Source organism: Terrapene carolina, unplaced genomic scaffold (genome assembly GCF_002925995.2).
Source record: "Terrapene carolina triunguis isolate 2854851 unplaced genomic scaffold, T_m_triunguis-2.0 Scaffold425, whole genome shotgun sequence".
NCBI lineage: Eukaryota > Metazoa > Chordata > Testudines > Emydidae > Terrapene > Terrapene triunguis.
In genome coordinates, this window is record NW_020664776.1 from 441783 (window position 1) to 458600 (window position 16818).

Here is a 16818-nt window from a genome sequence, read left to right on the forward strand (position 1 = left end):
TTTCCCACATTCAGAGCATGTGTAGGGCATCTCTCCTGTGTGGATTCGCTGATGTGAGATGAGGGTTGAACTATCAATGAAACGTTTCCCACACTCAGAGCATCCATAAGGTTTCTCACCCGTGTGGATGGTTTGATGTGTGATAAGGTGTGAGCTCCGACTGAAGCGTTTCCCACACTCAGAGCATCCATAAGGTTTCTCACCCGTGTGGATTCTCCAATGTGTGATAAGGGCAGAGCTTCGATTGAAGCTTTTCCTGCACTCAGAGCATGTGTAGGCTCTCTCTCGTGTGTGGATTCTAAGATGTGTGATAAGGTGTGAGTGCTGATTAAAGCTTTTCCCACACTCAGAGCATGTGTAGGGCGTCTCTCCTGTGTGGATTCTACGATGTGTGATAAGGTGTGAGTGCCGACTAAAGCTTTTCCCACACTCAGAGCACGTGTAGGGCTTCTCTCCTGTGTGGATTCGCTGATGTGAGATGAGGGTTGAACTATCAATGAAGTGTTTCCCACACTCAGAGCATCCATAAGGTTTCTCACCCGTGTGGATTGTCTGATGTGTGGTAAGGTGTGAGCTCCGATTGAAGTGTTTCCCACACTCAGAGCATCCGTAAGGTTTCTCACCCGTGTGGATTCTCCTATGTGTGATAAGGGCAGAGCTTCGATTGAAGCTTTTCCCACACTCAGAGCACGTGTAGGGTTTCTCTCCAGTGTGGGTTCTCCAATGTGTGATAAGGGCAGAGCTCCGACTGAAGCTTTTCCCACACTCAGAGCACATGTAGGGTCTCTCTCCTCTGTGGATTCTCTGATGTGTGAAAAGGTCTGAGCTCCCATTGAAGCTTTTCCCACACTCATGACATGTGTAGTGTGTCTCTTCCAAGTTGATTCTCTCGCGTGTAATAAGGTCTGAGTGGCTACTGAAGTTTTCCTCTGGCCTCTGCTGAGTCTCACAGGCTTTTGCTTTTTCTGGGAGTGCACAACTCCCGGAAACATTCCCTTTGGATCTTCCTGATAACATCCCATGTGGTTCTACTTGCTCAGCATCTTCCTGCTGGGGTGTCTCCTCGTTCTCACTCACCATCCCGTCACCTGATGGGAGACAGAGAGAATCCAGACATAGGTCACTCCCTGCACCAGAGAGAAAAGAAATCTCAGCGAGAGGAATGGAAAAAGCGATGAACAAACCAAAATATGTGTGGGAGAGATCAAACCTATCAGGAGCTGATTTTCCGCAAACCCTTCCCCAGAGGAGAGAGGGAGGGATCAGTTTTGGTCCGCATCTCACCAGAACACTCAGGAGAAAGCGAGATTGGGGAGGGACATGCTGCCAGTTATCAGAATAGGAGGGAAGCCATGAGTGACATCTGCTATAATGATTCCACATCTGCAGGGAACAATCCTGAACTTGGAGAGCTCACAGGGCCTTTGTAGGGCATCGCAAATGTTTCCTGCATTCCCAAACAGTTGTTGAGTTGGTTTAACCAATTCCTCACCTGTGCAGGCAGCTCTCGGGAGCACTTCTTTCTCAGAGCCCTGGAGGTCCGGGACCCATGGCTCTTCCCCTCGTTCCAGCTGCGAGATCACATCAGGTTTGGAAACTGGAAACCCTACTCCAGGCAAAGAAAACAAGGGAGGTCAGTGGAATTTGTGCGATTCTTGTCACAAAGAATATTCTATGGTTTTAACCCCAGCTCATTGTTAAGCAGTAACATCCCAAGATCAGCTTCCTTGGCTCAAAGTGGCAGGAGAGTTATTATTATTATAAATCATATTTATTACCTTAGTGTCTAAGGACCAACTAACAGTGGGTCCCATTGTGCTAGGCAAAGTACAACAGAGAATAGTAGATGGCCCATGCCCTGAAGAATTTACAGTCTAAATAGACAAGACAGACACAGAATGGGGAAAGGGGTAGAACCCACTGTTAGAATATAGATATTCAGATTATATCAGTGTATCGAGATAAGCCCGACTGGTGTGAAGGGCTTCAGAATATGCTTGCTTGGAAATTCACCCCAATAAACATCGCATTGTCTGCACTTCAGACTTCTGGTCTTTTGCTGCTTCCTGTCTGCGTGACAAGAACTAGGGAAGTGGGAGGGTGAAGGGAAAGCCCTCTAACAAAATTGACATGACCTGATAACCAAGAGGTAATCCTTTAAGGAAGGTTTTAATACACTTGGGTATGTCTACACTACGGGTTTAATCCGAATTTACAGAATTCGATTTTTGGCAACAGATTGTATAAAGTCGAATGTATGTGGCCACACTAAGCACATTAATTCGGCGGTGTGCGTCCATGTACCGGGGCTAGCGTCAATTTCCGGAGCGGTGCACTGTGGGTATCCCATAGTTCCCGCAGTCTCCTCCGCCCATTGGAATTCTGGCTTGAGATCCCAATGCCTGATGGGGCCAAAAACATTGTCGCGAGTGGTTCTGGGTACATCCTCCCCCTCCCTTCGGGAAAGCAATGGCAGACAACCATTTTGCGCCTTTTTCCTGGGTGAACAGTGCAGATGCCATACCACGGCAAGCATGGAGCCCGCTCAGCTCAAGACAGCAGTCATGAACATTGTAAACACCTCGTGCGTTATCGTGCAGTTTATGCTGAACCAGAACCTGCAAAACCAGGCGATGAGGAGTAGGCTACGGCAGCGCGGTGACGAGAGTGATGAGGACATGGACATGGAATTCTATCAAACCGCAGGCCCCAGCACTTTGGAGATCATGCTGTTAATGGGGCAGGTTATAGCCGTGGAACGCCGATTCTGGGCCCGGGAAACAAGCACAGATTGGTGGGACCGCATAGTGTTGCAGATGTGGGACGATTCCCAGTGGCTGCGAAACTTTCGCATGCGTAAGGGCACTTTCATGGAACTTTGTGACTTGCTTTCCCCTGCCCTGAAGCGCCAGAATACCAAGATGAGAGCAGCCCTCACAGTTGAGAAGCGAGTGGCGATAGGCCTGTGGAAGCTTGCAACGCCAGACAGCTACCGGTCAGTTGGGAATCAATTTGGAGTGGGTAAATCTACTGTGGGGGCTGCTGTGATGCAAGTAGCCAAAGCAATCACTGAGCTGCTGCTACGAAAGGTAGTGACTCTGGGAAATGTGCAGGTCATAGTGGATGGCTTTGCTGCAATGGGATTCCCTAACTGTGGTGGGGTGATAGATGGAACCCATATCCCTATCTTGGCACCGGAGCACCAGGGCAGCCAGTACATAAACGGCAAGGGGTACTTTTCAATGTTGCTGCAAGCACTGGTGGATCACAAGGGACGTTTCACCAACATCAACGTGGGCTGGCCGGGAAGGGTTAATGACGCTCGCGTCTTCAGGAACACTACTCTGTTTAAATGGCTGCAGCAAGGGACTTACTTCTCAGACCAGAAAATAACAGTTGGGGATGTTGAAATGCCTATAGTTATCCTTGGGGACCCAGCCTACCCCTTAATGCCATGGCTCATGAAGCCATACACAGGCAGCCTGGACAGTAGTCAGGACCTGTTCAACTACAGGCTGAGCAAGTGCAGAATGGTGCATTTGGATGTTTAGAAGGTCGCTGGCGCACTTTACTGACTCGCTCAGACCTCAGACAAACCAATATTCCCATTGTTATTGCTGCTTCCTGTGTGCTCCACAATCTCTGTGAGAGTAAGGGGGAGACCTTTATGGTGGGGTGGGAGGCTGAGGCAAATCACCTGGCCGCTGATTACCCGCAGCCAGACACCAGGGCAATTAGAAGAGCACACCAGAAGTGCTGCGCATCAGAGCAGCTTTGAAAATCAGTTTCATGACTGGCCAGGCTACCGTGTGAAAGTTCTGTTTGTTTCTCCTTGATGAAAACCCACCCCCTTGATTAACTCGTTCTCTGTAAGCAACCCACCCTCCCCCTTCGATCCCAGCCTGCTTTCAAAGGAAATAAAGTCACTATCGTTTAAAAATCATGCATTCTTTATTAATTGATTATAAAAAGAGGGAGAGAACTGACAAGGTAGTCTGGGTGTGGTTTGGGAGAAGGATAGGAGGGAAGGAAATGCCCCCCGTGTTCTTACATGTCTGGGTGAGGAGGCTATGGAACATGGTGAGGGGGGAGAGAAGTTATACAGCGGCTGCAGCAGCACTCTGTGCTCTTGCTGCCGTTCCTGAAGCTCCACCAGACGCCGGAGCATGTCCGTTTGATCATGCAGCAGCCCCAGCATTGCAGCCTGCCACCTCTCATCTTGAGCGTCCCCCATGGCCTCACATTCACTGGCATCTTTCCTGTACTTTGATACCGTGTCCTTCTACTCATTCAGATGAGCTCTTTCATTGCGGGTGGATTCCAAGATTTCCAAGAACATTTCGTCTTGCGTCCTTTTTTTTCGCCACCTTATCTGAGATAGCCTTCGGGATGGAGGAGGGAGGCTTGAAAAATTTGCAGCTGCAGGAGGGAGGGAAAAAAGGGAGAAGTATTTAAAAAGATACATTTTACAGAACAATGCTTATACTCTTTCACGGTGAACAACACTATTCACATTACATAGCACATGTGATTTCGGTACAAGGTCACATTTTGCATCTTAATATTGAGTGCCTGCGACTTTGGTGTTAGAGAGCACAGACGCAGGTCCGGGCAACAGAATTCGGCTTGCATGCGGCCATGGTAAACCATTGTCTTTCGGCTTCTGCAGCTTTCCTACAAGCAGCGCCCTCCTTTCCCACATACCAAGCAAAGCCCGTAGAGTGCTGTGGTTTTCCTGTTAACGTGCAGCAGCAGAAACCAAACTAACCCCCCCATCCAATTCTCTGGGATGATCGCTTTATCCCTCCCCCCACCGCGTGGCTGGTATCAGGGAAGTTCCCTGCTAGCCAAACGCAAAACGCTCAGCGCCAATGATCCCCCCCCCCATTTGGCTAACTGCAGGATAGGATTTCTTTTCAGCCACAGGCAAACAGACCAGTAGGAATGGCCACCTCTGTCCCCTTAATTAAATTCCCGTATTTCAACCAGGTTACCATGAGCGATATCACTCTCCTGAGGATTACACAGCGAGATAAAGAACGGATGTTGCTTGAATGCCAGCAAACACCAGGACCATAGGCTGCCAGGCTTTGTCATGCAATGATACCAGATTACTTGCTACTAGCATGGCGTGGTCAAGTGTCCTACCATGGAGGACGGAATAAGGCTGCACTGCCCAGAAAACTTGTGGAAAGGCTTTTGGAGTACCTCCAGGAGAGTTTCATGGAGATGTCCCTGGAGGATTTCCGCTCCATCCCCAGACACGTTAACAGACTTTTCCAGTAGCTGCACTGGCCGCGAATGCATCCCAAGTCCTCAGGGCAAAGTAATCATTAAAAAATGCTTGCTTTTAAACCACGTTTTATATTTACAAAGGTACACTCACCGGAGGTCCCTTCCATGGCCTCATTGTCTGGGGGTTGGGAGGGTACTTCAGTCAGGCTGAGAAAAAGATCCTGGCTGTTGGGGAGAACAGAGTGCTGTGTGCTCTCCGCAAGCTCGTCGTCATCCTCCTCCTCCTCCTCCTCATCTTCCCCGTCTGCAGAATCCTCAGGCACGGCTGAGAATCCACGGTCAGAGGTGGTAGTGGTGGCGGCCCCCTCTAGAATTGCATGCAGCTCAGCGTAGAAGCGGCATGTCTGCGGCTCTGACCCGGAGCGACCGTTTGCCTCCTTTGTTTTTCTGATAGGCTTGTCTGAGCTCCTTAACTTTCACGCGGCACTGTAGTGAGTCCCTATTGTGGCCTCTCTCCATCATGCCCTTGGAGATTTTTTCAAATATTTTGGCATTTCGTCTTTTGGAACGTAGTTCTGCTAGCACGGAATCCTCTCCCCATATAGCGATCAGATCCAGTACCTCCCGTACGGTCCATGGTGGTGCTCTTTTTTGATTCTCAGACTGCATGGTTACCTGTGCTGATGAGCTCTGCATAGTCACCTGTGCTCTGCACGCTGGGCAAACAGGAAATGTAATTCAAAAGTTCGCGGGGCTTTTCCTGTCTACCTGGCCAGTGCATCCGAGTTCAGATTGCTGTCCAGAGATGTCATAATGGTGCACTGTGAGATAGCTCCCAGAGGCCAATACCGTCGAATTGCGGCCACATTAACCTTAATTCGAAATGGTAATACTGATTTCAGTGCTACTCCCCTCGTCGGGGAGGAGTACAGATATCGATATTAAGAGCCCTTTATATCGAAGTAAAGGGCTTCGTTGTGTGGACAGGTGCAGGGTTAATTCGGTTTAACGCTGCTAAATTCGAGATAAACTCCTAGTGTAGTCCAGGCCTTTGTAACTGATGAGGGATTCCCATGAGGACTGATGAGGGGGTGATGGTAAATACACATTTAGATCCTTTTCTTATTTTATATGTTTTCCCCATAAGGCACACTAGTACGGATCCATAGGATCTGTGCAATGCCCTGGCTTTTAATCCTTGGGAGGTGCCCCTTGAGTGCGCTAGACCCCTAAGGGGTCCCACTCTTCCACAAGGATAGGCCGAGTAGCTTCAACACCTGAGACTGAGCCTCTGGCTTCAACACTCCTATTTCAACCTGTGAGCTCTGCCAGCACATCCAGATGAACGACACTCCCGTTCAGAGACTGTTCCTCATTCAATGCACAGAGCAAGTTTTTGCTGTGACACTGGGCAGACTTTTAAAACATAGCAGGGTTTATTAGTCAACTGAAACACATCATTGGAAAGTCCTGAGATTAGGACAGGGAAGCAAAGAAGACAATATAGTCCATATTGGCCAATGCTCTTGAGCCATGCTGCTGTAGAAAATGGTTTGGTTTTCTTTCTCTGTGCCTGTCCATTTGTCTTTGCTCCGGTAGAGCTCCTTGCGTCTGCGAACCCAGTTCTTCCTGCTCCCAAAAACATAACGAGTCCATGTATACTTCACTCAGCAAAGCTGAGATCCTCCCATGGACAGGTGAGAATTATTCCCTTGTCTCTGTCGGGTATTCCATTGATGTACGTTGGTCCCAGCCAGTCCTTAATGACCCATTCATATCACCCCATGACAGCTACGTGACAAAACACCTCATCTCTCCTGCTCTTTATAAACATAGCAATACCAATCACAGAGGGAAACTGAGGTGCATATTGGCATCATACAAGTATCACCAAAATTCCTACCTCTATTACACACACACACACTGCTCACAGCCCTTGGAGAGAAAGCAAAGCACAGGAACTGGACATTAGTCCAGTGAACACAGTGGAGGACAAGCTGCAATCGTCAAACCTTGGTCAAAAAGGAGAGGCATGTGGGTCCCTACCCATAGAGAGGGGCTGGCTAGAGGCCTGATACCTGAGAGGCCATTCCTTGAGCAGACCATGGAGGCAGGTCAAAGGCTTAGCTACCCCAGGACTATGACATCGCAAATGCACATTTTGGGGAATTAGGAAATCTAGAGACTCAGGTGTAATGGGAGGGAGAATGAAACTCCCCCAGTGTGTGGAGAAGGCTGGGGAATTAAACACTAAAATTCAGGAGCAACAGCCTCTAATTCTTCCAGAAAAGGAGAATGTAAGAAACAAGAACTGGGCCACGCAACCTCAGGAGGGACAGGCTCGAAGATCCAAGGAGCCTGGAGGGAAGACAGCTTGTGGCTGCTGCGGATGGGGAGAGAGGGGACAAGACTCTCTCCAAACTCTCACTCCTGTTGACCCCGACCTGATTTTATGATCTATGACCTAGTCACATGTCTTGTGGGCAATTTTATACTCGCTAGAGGTAAAATGTCATTATCAGAGTATTTCTTATTAGCTTGGAACATGCATGGAGGGGCAAGGAGGTGAACATAAATAAATGGGTTATTAAGGGCAGGCACTATACTACAGCCGGGATCAAAGCTCTGAGATCGATCCAGTGGTTGATGTAACGGGTTTAGTATAGACCCGTGAAATCGACTGCAGATCGCTCTCCAGTCGACCCCTGTACTCGACCTCTGACAAGAAGAGTAAGGTAAGTAGACCCTGCGGTAATTTGACCTAAGGTACATTGACTCCAGCTACATTATTCACGTATCTGGAGTTGTGTAGCTTAGTTCGACTGACCATGGTAGGGCAGACATAGCCTAAGCTTGCTACAGTTAAGGGCCTTATATTAGGTTGAGGCTCTGTGGGAGTAGTTATGCAGAAGTCTAGGATTTACCTGAAGAGGCCTAAGGAGAGACTCCCAAGTCAGATATTTTGCACCCTCATTTTGAAGTCTAAGAAGAAACCACAAACAGGTGCAATACGCCACAGGATTCTGAAAGAATGAAGTTTGGGCAGGCTTTAGCAATTAGGTTGCTATGCAGTATCTCAGCAGTTGGGCTGCAGTCATATATTAGAATCATTAATAAATAAGTGATGTAAATCATGAGTATTAATGCCTGATGGTTAATTATGTACTTCCCAAAGGCCACATATGGGTTGAGGCAGCTATTGCCATTATTGTAATCAGAGTAAAGGAGCAGATATGGTATATAGCCATCCTATTACCATAAGAAAGCGGATAAAATACTTCTCCTAGTTACCATTTTTTCATTTTGTCGGGTCCCCGAGACAGTGTAAACTGAAGCAGGGCCTCTCTTCTGATGGGCTCCCTTGCCCCTCAATCTTTGTTTCCAATGGTGTCCATAAGTATGCACAATGCAAAACCCTCTTTACTATACTTATCTTAGTCTAATCGTTGTGTGTATTGATTTTTGCCTACAACTTCAATTATAACTGTCTGTATTAAATCAAATTTCTGTGTGTTTCACCAAATTTCATCTCCTCCATTAACTTTGAGTAGCCATGTACAAGGGCAAGCTGTACCCCAGTACGTAATCTTATAGGTGTAAAAATTGTACAGGCTACACTACCACCCAGTGACATCATCAACAAAGTGCCCATTTATGCCTGGGTAGCGGCCCCGCCCTGGGAGGGAGGAATGCAGCAAGGACTCAGGATCAGTGGCCAGGGTCATTGTGCATAGAGATGGGGAGGTTATATGGGGAGGGGGTAATGAGTGGGAGAGGGTAGTCAAGAGTTAAAATAATAATATTTGGGATGAAAATGTATAATGAAGTGAAACTGAACAGAAATAAAACTGGAATGTAGGCTCTAAAGCAACAAGGCCTGGGTAGGGATTCGGGGTTAAAGGTCTGGGATCCCCCACAGCTCTAGATCCCCAAACCTCTCCTCCCTCCCACTGACCCATCCAGCCCACTTCCTGGGTGCCCTGCCTCCAGACTCCTCTCCCCTTCGTCCCATTACTCTCACCTGGCACCACCTCCCAGCACCTTGGGAGCTTCTTGTGTTCCCTCCTCGTCTCTCACTACCTCATCCCTCCCTGCTGCTTCTTAGCTTTAATCCTGCACACACTCTCCCCATGTCCTGACACCCCAGAATTATCTACTCCTCCCTTTTCCTCCCCTCCCATGGCTATTCTCCCTTCACCCATGGGGTCCTGAATGGCAACATTATACACTCTCCTATCAAAAGAGGAGCTCATCTGACTGTCACACAAGCCATGCATGCAGCTATTTATTCAATTTAGAATTCTACAGGCAGCATATTGTCCTCTTAAAATGAGGAAAAGGCATGAAAGCTACAGTTATTAATGTATCCAATAAGGATACATTAAATGCAATTTTAAAATCACTGATGGCACCAAAAAGGCACATGTCCAAAAAATATACTAGTGGGTGGGAGATAAGGCAAAAAAAGGGGGGCAAGGAAACTTGTCAAAACTTTTATGATGAATAAAGGTATAAAGTTATTACTACTCAGGTTCTTTAGAGACCTCACAGCTTCTAATAACCGAAGGGACAGGACTCCTTACCCAGCAATACCACCGTCTCATAGTTCTCCTGCATGACATCCCTGTAGAGGGCTCTCTGAGTGGGGTCCAGCAGAGCCCCCTCTTCCCTGGTGAAATACACAGCCACTTCCTCGAAAGTCACCAGCCCCTGAAAGAGCAAGAGTCCAACACTCAGTACCTGCTGCCCCAGTCACAACCCCACTATTCACGGAACAGCAGCACCAGGTAAATGGAAGCTCCGGGAGGCACATGTTAACCGAGTCCCACCCCACCTTGCTTAGATCAGCCAGGAGGCCTCAGAGGGGAGAAAGAGAGAAACTTTGTGTCTCCCAGCTGACAGACGGAGGCAGGGTTTTCACATTTATCACATACCTACTAGCCAGAATTGTGGAAAATTGATAAGGGAAGCTATTAGAAATCAATGACCAATCAGTGAAAATAAGAAGGAAGTTTTTAAAAGTATATTAGGTAGAAAATTAATCCTAACAACGGTAGTGGTAAATTACTAGACGGAAATGGCAGAAGTATCAAAAATAATGCAGAAGAGGTAAAAAAGTGTTCAATAAATATTTCTTTCCTGGATTTGGAGAAAAACAGATGATGTAACTCATATCATAAGATGTTGACGACGACACTCTTTCCATTCCAATAATAACTCACGAGGGCGTTAAACAGCAGCTATTAAAGTTAGACATGTTTAAATGTCTGACCCAGTAGCGCCATTCTTATGTTCTTATGAAAGGAGGGGCAGTGGTTATCATGTTTGCCTAACACGCAAAAAGTCCCCGGTTCAAAAACCGGCAGAAACAGGTTGGCTTACTTGGGGGGATAGCTCAGTGGCTTGAGCGTTGGCCTGCTAAACCTAGGGTTGTGAGTTCAATCCTTGAGGGGGCCATTTAGGGATCTGGGGCAAAAATCTGTCTGGGGATTGGTCCTGCTTTGAGCAGGGGGTTGGACTAGATGACCTCCTGAGGTCCCTTCCAACCCTGATATTCTATGATTCTATGAAATCAGCAGGTCCAGATAACTTGTATCCAAGAGTTTTAAAAGTCCTGGTGGAAGAGCCTGGTGGACTGTTAATGTTGATTTTAATTAGGACTTGGAACACTGGGGAAATTCCAGAAGACTGGAATAAAGCTAATGCAGTGCCAATATTTAAAAAGTATAAAAGAGATGACCCAGCTAATTACAGGAGTTTCAGTCTGACATTGATACTGGGCAAGACAATGGAGCAGCCGATACTGGATTTCATTAATAAAGAATTAAAGGAGGATAAAATAATTAGTACCCATTAACAAAGGTTTAGAGAAAATAGATCCTATTAAACTAACTGGATATCCTTATTGGATGAGATCAAAAGTTTGATTGCAGCTAATAGTATTGATGTAATATACCTAGACTTCTGTAAGGCATATGACTTGGTTCAGCACAATATTTTGACCAAAAAGCTAGAATGATACAAAATAAACACGGCATACATTAAAATAGATTAAAACCTATTATTGTAAATGGGGAACCGTGATCGAGTGAATTTATTTCTAGGGGGTTCCTGCAAGGATTGGATCTTGGCCCTGTGCTATTTAACATTCTTATCAATGACCTAAAAGAGAATATAAAATCATCACTGATAAAGTTTGCAGTTGACACAAAGATGAGGGTGGTGGTAACTAATGAAGAGTCAGTAGATTCAGGCTCCAGCACTGGGAGTCTGGGAAGTTTCCCCAGCCCTGGCTGGAGGGTTATTTCCTGTTTCACAAAGAGGGGAAGTTCCATTCCCAACTCCTGTGCCTTGAAATTAGGCCCTATCTGACACTACACCCCATATTCAGCATAGCGGTATGATTATAATATGATTAGGACATTATTATGATGCATTTTGTGCAAGATTCATCATGTGCGGTATCACTGGAAAATTCATAATTTGCTGAATATGATTATACTATTGGTGTGCATGGATCATGTTTGTATCTGAAGTTATGGATATTGAATATGTATCTATTTCAAATGTGCTTACTCTGGGTAACACCCACAACGAGCCTTTCAGGTACAACTATGAAGAAGCCAGAAAGTGCTGATGGTTCATCAACAAAGACAATGGACCCTGGAAGATCTTAGCCTTCCTGTGAACGTTTCAGACAGCCTATGAGTCACGGCTACTATGACTGAGCAGTGCATGCTAAGGCATGTGACCAGACCACATGACACTGAACTCCATTTTAGTACCTGTATTTTTCCACAAACTGGACTGGAAACTGAGTTTGCAACAAAGGGTTCCCGCCACATGGAAAAGCTACATAAGGTGGAGTGTGACATCATCTCTTGGCCTCATTCCTCACACAAGAGAACTCCTGGAAACACCTGAGGAAGAAAGACTTAACTAGGGGAAGTGCTGGTCCCGGGGTAAAGGGATTTCTAGCTTATGTATGGAAACTTGGTGGACTGCTTGTATCATCAGTCAGGGTGGGAAATTCCTAATTCAGATTCTATCCATCTAGTACGTTAGGCTTAGTTTCAGTTTTTGGTTATTTGCTAAGTAATCTGTTTTGATCTGTTTGCTATCACATATAATCACTTAAAATCTATCTTTCTGTAGTTAATAAACTTGTTTGATGCTTTATCTTAACCAGTGTATTTTGAGTGAAGTATCTGGGGAAAATATTAGCTTGGTTAGCCCAAGCTTGTTGTGCATATCTTTCCCATATCGAGGGGAAGGTGAACAATATTAATGAGTTTACATTATACAGATCCTTGTGCACTAAAAGCTGGTATAATTCTGGATTTATACTACAGCAAGTGTGCAAGGTTGGGGAGTTGGGAAAATGGCTGTTGTCTTCTATCTGTCCTTGAGTGGCTTAGGTAAAACACTCAGATAGCTTAGTTGGGTGTATGGAGCCACCTGCTGTTGTGTTGGGTGATAACAGGGCCTAGAGAGGCTGGCTGAATCTCCAGCAAAGCAGTGTGAGATGGGCCAGCCCCGCTTGAGGGTTAGAGGGCACAGCGGTTCCCAGAAGCCCGCCAGATGGAACCCCAGGGGTGACAACCCATCACACCCTAGATTACACAAGTCTAGACTAGACTAGATTACACAAATCTCAGCAGATTTGTGACCTTCTGTCCCCTCCCTTTCTCCACCCTTGATATGTCCTGCCTCCCACCAACTCTAGCAGCTCCCACCCTCCTATACATTTACTGCTCCTCTCCCTCCAAGCAGAACCCATCACCAGCTCCCTGATAATCCCTTACCTGAGCCAGCTCCAGTGCAGCCATTTCCTTCCTCCTGGGAGGATGGGATGATGTGGAGCAAAACGTGGACGTTATTCTATAGCCTGCCAGGGCGAGAAGGGCAATGTGAGAGAATTCAGAGGGGCTTTTGTCCATTCCACAAGCTGATTCCCCCCAGATTTTTCCTTGCTAATGGACATTCTAGGTTCTGCCACACTGTGAAGAACAGAGTGACCTTATTCCAGTACAGGCCTAGCCTCCTCCCACCACGGTGTAACCCTCTGAGACATGGTGAAACCCTCCCAGTAACAGAGTCTCTCTGTTACACTTATCAAGTTTGCGGAGGATACCAAGCTGGGAGGGGTTACAAGTGCTTTGGAGGATAGGATTAAAATTCAAAATGATCTGGACAAACCGGAGAAATGGTCTGAAGTAAATAGGATGAAATTCAATAAGGACAAATGCAAAGTACTCCACTTAAGAAGGAACAATCAGTTGCACACGTACGAAATGGGAAATGACTGCCTAGGAAGGAGTACTGCGGAAAGGGATCTGGGAGTCATAGTGGATCACAAGCTAAATATGAATCAACAGTGTAACACTGTTAGAAAAAAAGCAAACATCATTCTGGGATGTATTAACAGAAGTACTGTAAGTAGACACAAGAAGTAATTCTTCCGCTCTACTCTGCACTGATTAGGCCTTAACTGAAGTATTGTGTCCAGTTCTGGGCGCCACATTTCAGGAAAGATATGGACAAATTGGAGAACGTCCAGAGAAGAGCAACAAAAATGATTAACGATCTAGAAAACATGATCTATGAGGCAAGATTGAAAAAATTGGGTGTGTTTAGTCTTGAGAAGACAGAGGGGACATGATCACAGTTTTCAAGTACATAAAAGGTTGTTACAAGGAGGAGGGAGAAAATTGTTCTTCTTAACCTCTGAGGATAGGACAAGAAGCAATGGGCTTAAATTGCAGCAAGGGCGGTTTAGGTTGGACATTAGTAAAAATTTCCTGTCAGAGTGGTTAAGCACTGGAATAAATTGCCTAGGGAGGTTGTGGAATCTTGATTCTTGGGGATTTTTAAAAGCAGGCTGGACAAACACCTGTCAGGAATGGTCTAGATCAGGGGTCGGCAACCTTTCAGGAATGGTGTGCCGAGGCTTCATTTATTCACTCTAAGGCCTGGTCTACACTATGAGTTTGATTCGAATTTAGCAGCGTTAAATCGAATTAATCCTGCACCCATCCACACAACGAAGCCATTTATTTTGAAATAAAGGGCTCTTAAAATCGATTTCTGTACTCCTCCCCGACGAGGGGAGTAGCGCTGAAATCAGTATTGTCATTTCAAATTAGGGTTAGTGTGGCCGCAATTCGATGGTATTGGCCTCCGGGAGCTATCCCACAGTGCACCATTGTGACCGCTCTGGACAGCAATCTGAACTCGGATGCACTGGAAAGGTAGACAGGAAAAGCCCCGCGAACATTTGAATTTTATTTCCTGTTTGCCCAGCACAGGAGAGCACAGTTGACCACAGAGAGCTCATCAGCACAGGTAACCATGCAGGCTGATAATCGAAAAAGAGCACCAGCATGGACCGTACGGGAGGTACTGGATCTGATCGCTATATGGGGAGAGGATTCAGTGCTAGCAGAACTGTGTTCGAAAAGACGAAATGCCAAACTTTTGAAAAAATCTCCAAGGGCATGATGGAGAGAGGCCACAATAGGGACTCAGATCAGTGCCGCGTGAAAGTCAAGGAGCTCAGAGAAGCCTATCAAAAAACAAAGGAGGCAAACGGTCGCTCCGGGTCAGAGCCGCGGACATGCCGCTTCTACGCTGAACTGCATGCAATTATTCCCATTCCACCGTAACAAAAAGTACAGGCTGGGGAGCTGCACTTCAGAATCTCCCAGCACCTATGTCGAGAGAACACTGGACGGGGCTATTCCTGGCTCTGCCACAGGCCTGCTGGGTGACCTTGGGTAAGTCACTGCAGTTCTCTGTGCCTCCGAATGCAAACCTGCATGATAGCAGCCCTGTAGGCAGTTGTGGGTAACTCCTCCAGCCAACACCACTCTGTGTAAAAAGCTAGGAAATTCACTTCCAAAAAACTTGATTAATGCAATTTAAGGTTGCCCGGAGCTGTCTGGTGCCCCTCCAGAAGAGAGATCAGCAAAACTCAAACTTGTCATAATCAGGAAATGCAGAAATAAAGTGTACACCAATGTAATCCTAATTATGACCCAGGTGAGCAATGACCCTTTCTTTACCCCTACAACACACCTATGTGTACCCGGCCTAAAGTACTAGGGAAAAAGACAACCATGGCACAGAATCAAGCACCTTACCTTTGCTAAGACAGAATGTGGTTTTAAGTGAGCTGCGCTGTACAGGAGCTATTGACACCTGTTCTACACTCAGACACTGGGCCTGCTTCCCAGAAACAGCTGCACACTTGGTCAATTGAACACTTCTTCACCCCTTTTTACAACTGTTTAATTCTTACTCACAGAAATTCCAGCTAACATTATTAACATTCACTTACCCATGGTTAAGCACACAGACTGCTCTCAGATCCCATCTCACTGCTGACCATTCCCATGGCAAACAGTCCCCTGTTTCCTCCTGACAACATGCACAGCTCAGTGCAGAAATGATACAGACTGGAAGCTCAAGGTACACATGCACCTCTTTCCTTTCATTGCAAACATGGGGGACTCAGACCCAGATCTTCTCATATTAGAATCAAACCTCCACCATGCTGTTCTAACTAATGCCTCTACATTTCAGTGCAGCTACACAGTGAGTGCAGCTGGAGTGCAGGCAGATACCGCCCAGTGGCTGTTGCCAGCTCCAGGGGGCAGAGTTAAGGTTGCATTGGCTTGTACATTAGCTAGGTATTTCCAAGTTTGTGGAGGTTTGGCTTTTGCTGAACTTAACATTCTGGCAGGGCCCAACATACTGCTTGGCAATCTTACCTCAGCATTAATGAAGGTGTCAGTGACTAGATGAATGTTCAGTAAATAAGCAGAAAGTGATAGCTCCCCATCCCTACTTGCCATTCCCAGAGGCAGCAAAGTCCTGGGCAAGGCAAGTTTCAGAGGGAAAGAGAAGGGGATAGAGCTTAGAGTTTCTCTGCCAGTGAGGAAGGGGTAGCAGCGAGGGAAGACTGACAGCTGATAGTTGGAGGGGTGAAGAGGTTTGGGGTATGGGAGGGGCAGAAGCGGCTGGCACTGGGTAACCTGGGGCTGGGCAGTCTCCATTGGGAACGCTTGCTCCTCCTGGGCCCCTTCCACACCCTCTTGTGAGTAGAGAATGACCACCCTGTCCCCACCCCAGAGGCAGCCATGTCTCAGGACTCTCCCAAGTTGCACCCACTAACTCTCTTCCCATTTGGGGTATAGCTCAGGGCAACAATTTCCCACCAAGATGAACCCAGCTGGCTGCTGGCTGTTCTGGTGCCACAGGGGCCTCTGGTGGGTGATAGGCAGAACTGCAGCACTTCTCGGGCAGAATGTATATTCTTCATACAAAAAAAAAATTCTGCGCTGGATGTGAATTCTGTGCGTATGCAGTGGCGCAGAATTCCCACATGAGTAACTCACACCCTGCACAAACATAACCTGCTCACTCCCATCTCTTCTCTCTATGTCTACGAGTCCCAGAGCTGCTACTGTCATTAATACACACAGGCTTTCACTCCCGTCAGTGCCGGCAAGACCCAATCCAGTGACAGGACTGAACCCTTATTTTCCCATCACATGGGACAGTCTCAGCTGAGGGGGATAT

At 46.8% G+C, this 16818-nt stretch overlaps 1 protein-coding gene across 1 annotated transcript in view; it reads right to left on the reverse strand.

Moving 5' to 3' along the window:
• LOC112119989 (gastrula zinc finger protein XlCGF57.1-like) overlaps window positions 1-9837 on the reverse strand; it is a 15844-nt gene extending 6007 nt beyond the window's left edge. Inside the window, exons 1-3 of the mRNA XM_029913043.1 lie at window positions 9819-9837; window positions 1493-1606; window positions 9-1088 (exon numbers count right to left, since the gene is read on the reverse strand). Of these exons, the coding sequence (XP_029768903.1) occupies window positions 9-1080 (1072 nt within the window). The 5' untranslated portion in view covers window positions 1081-1088; window positions 1493-1606; window positions 9819-9837. The remainder of the gene's footprint in view (window positions 1-8; window positions 1089-1492; window positions 1607-9818) is intronic.
• Between the last annotated feature and the right edge of the window lie 6981 nt (window positions 9838-16818).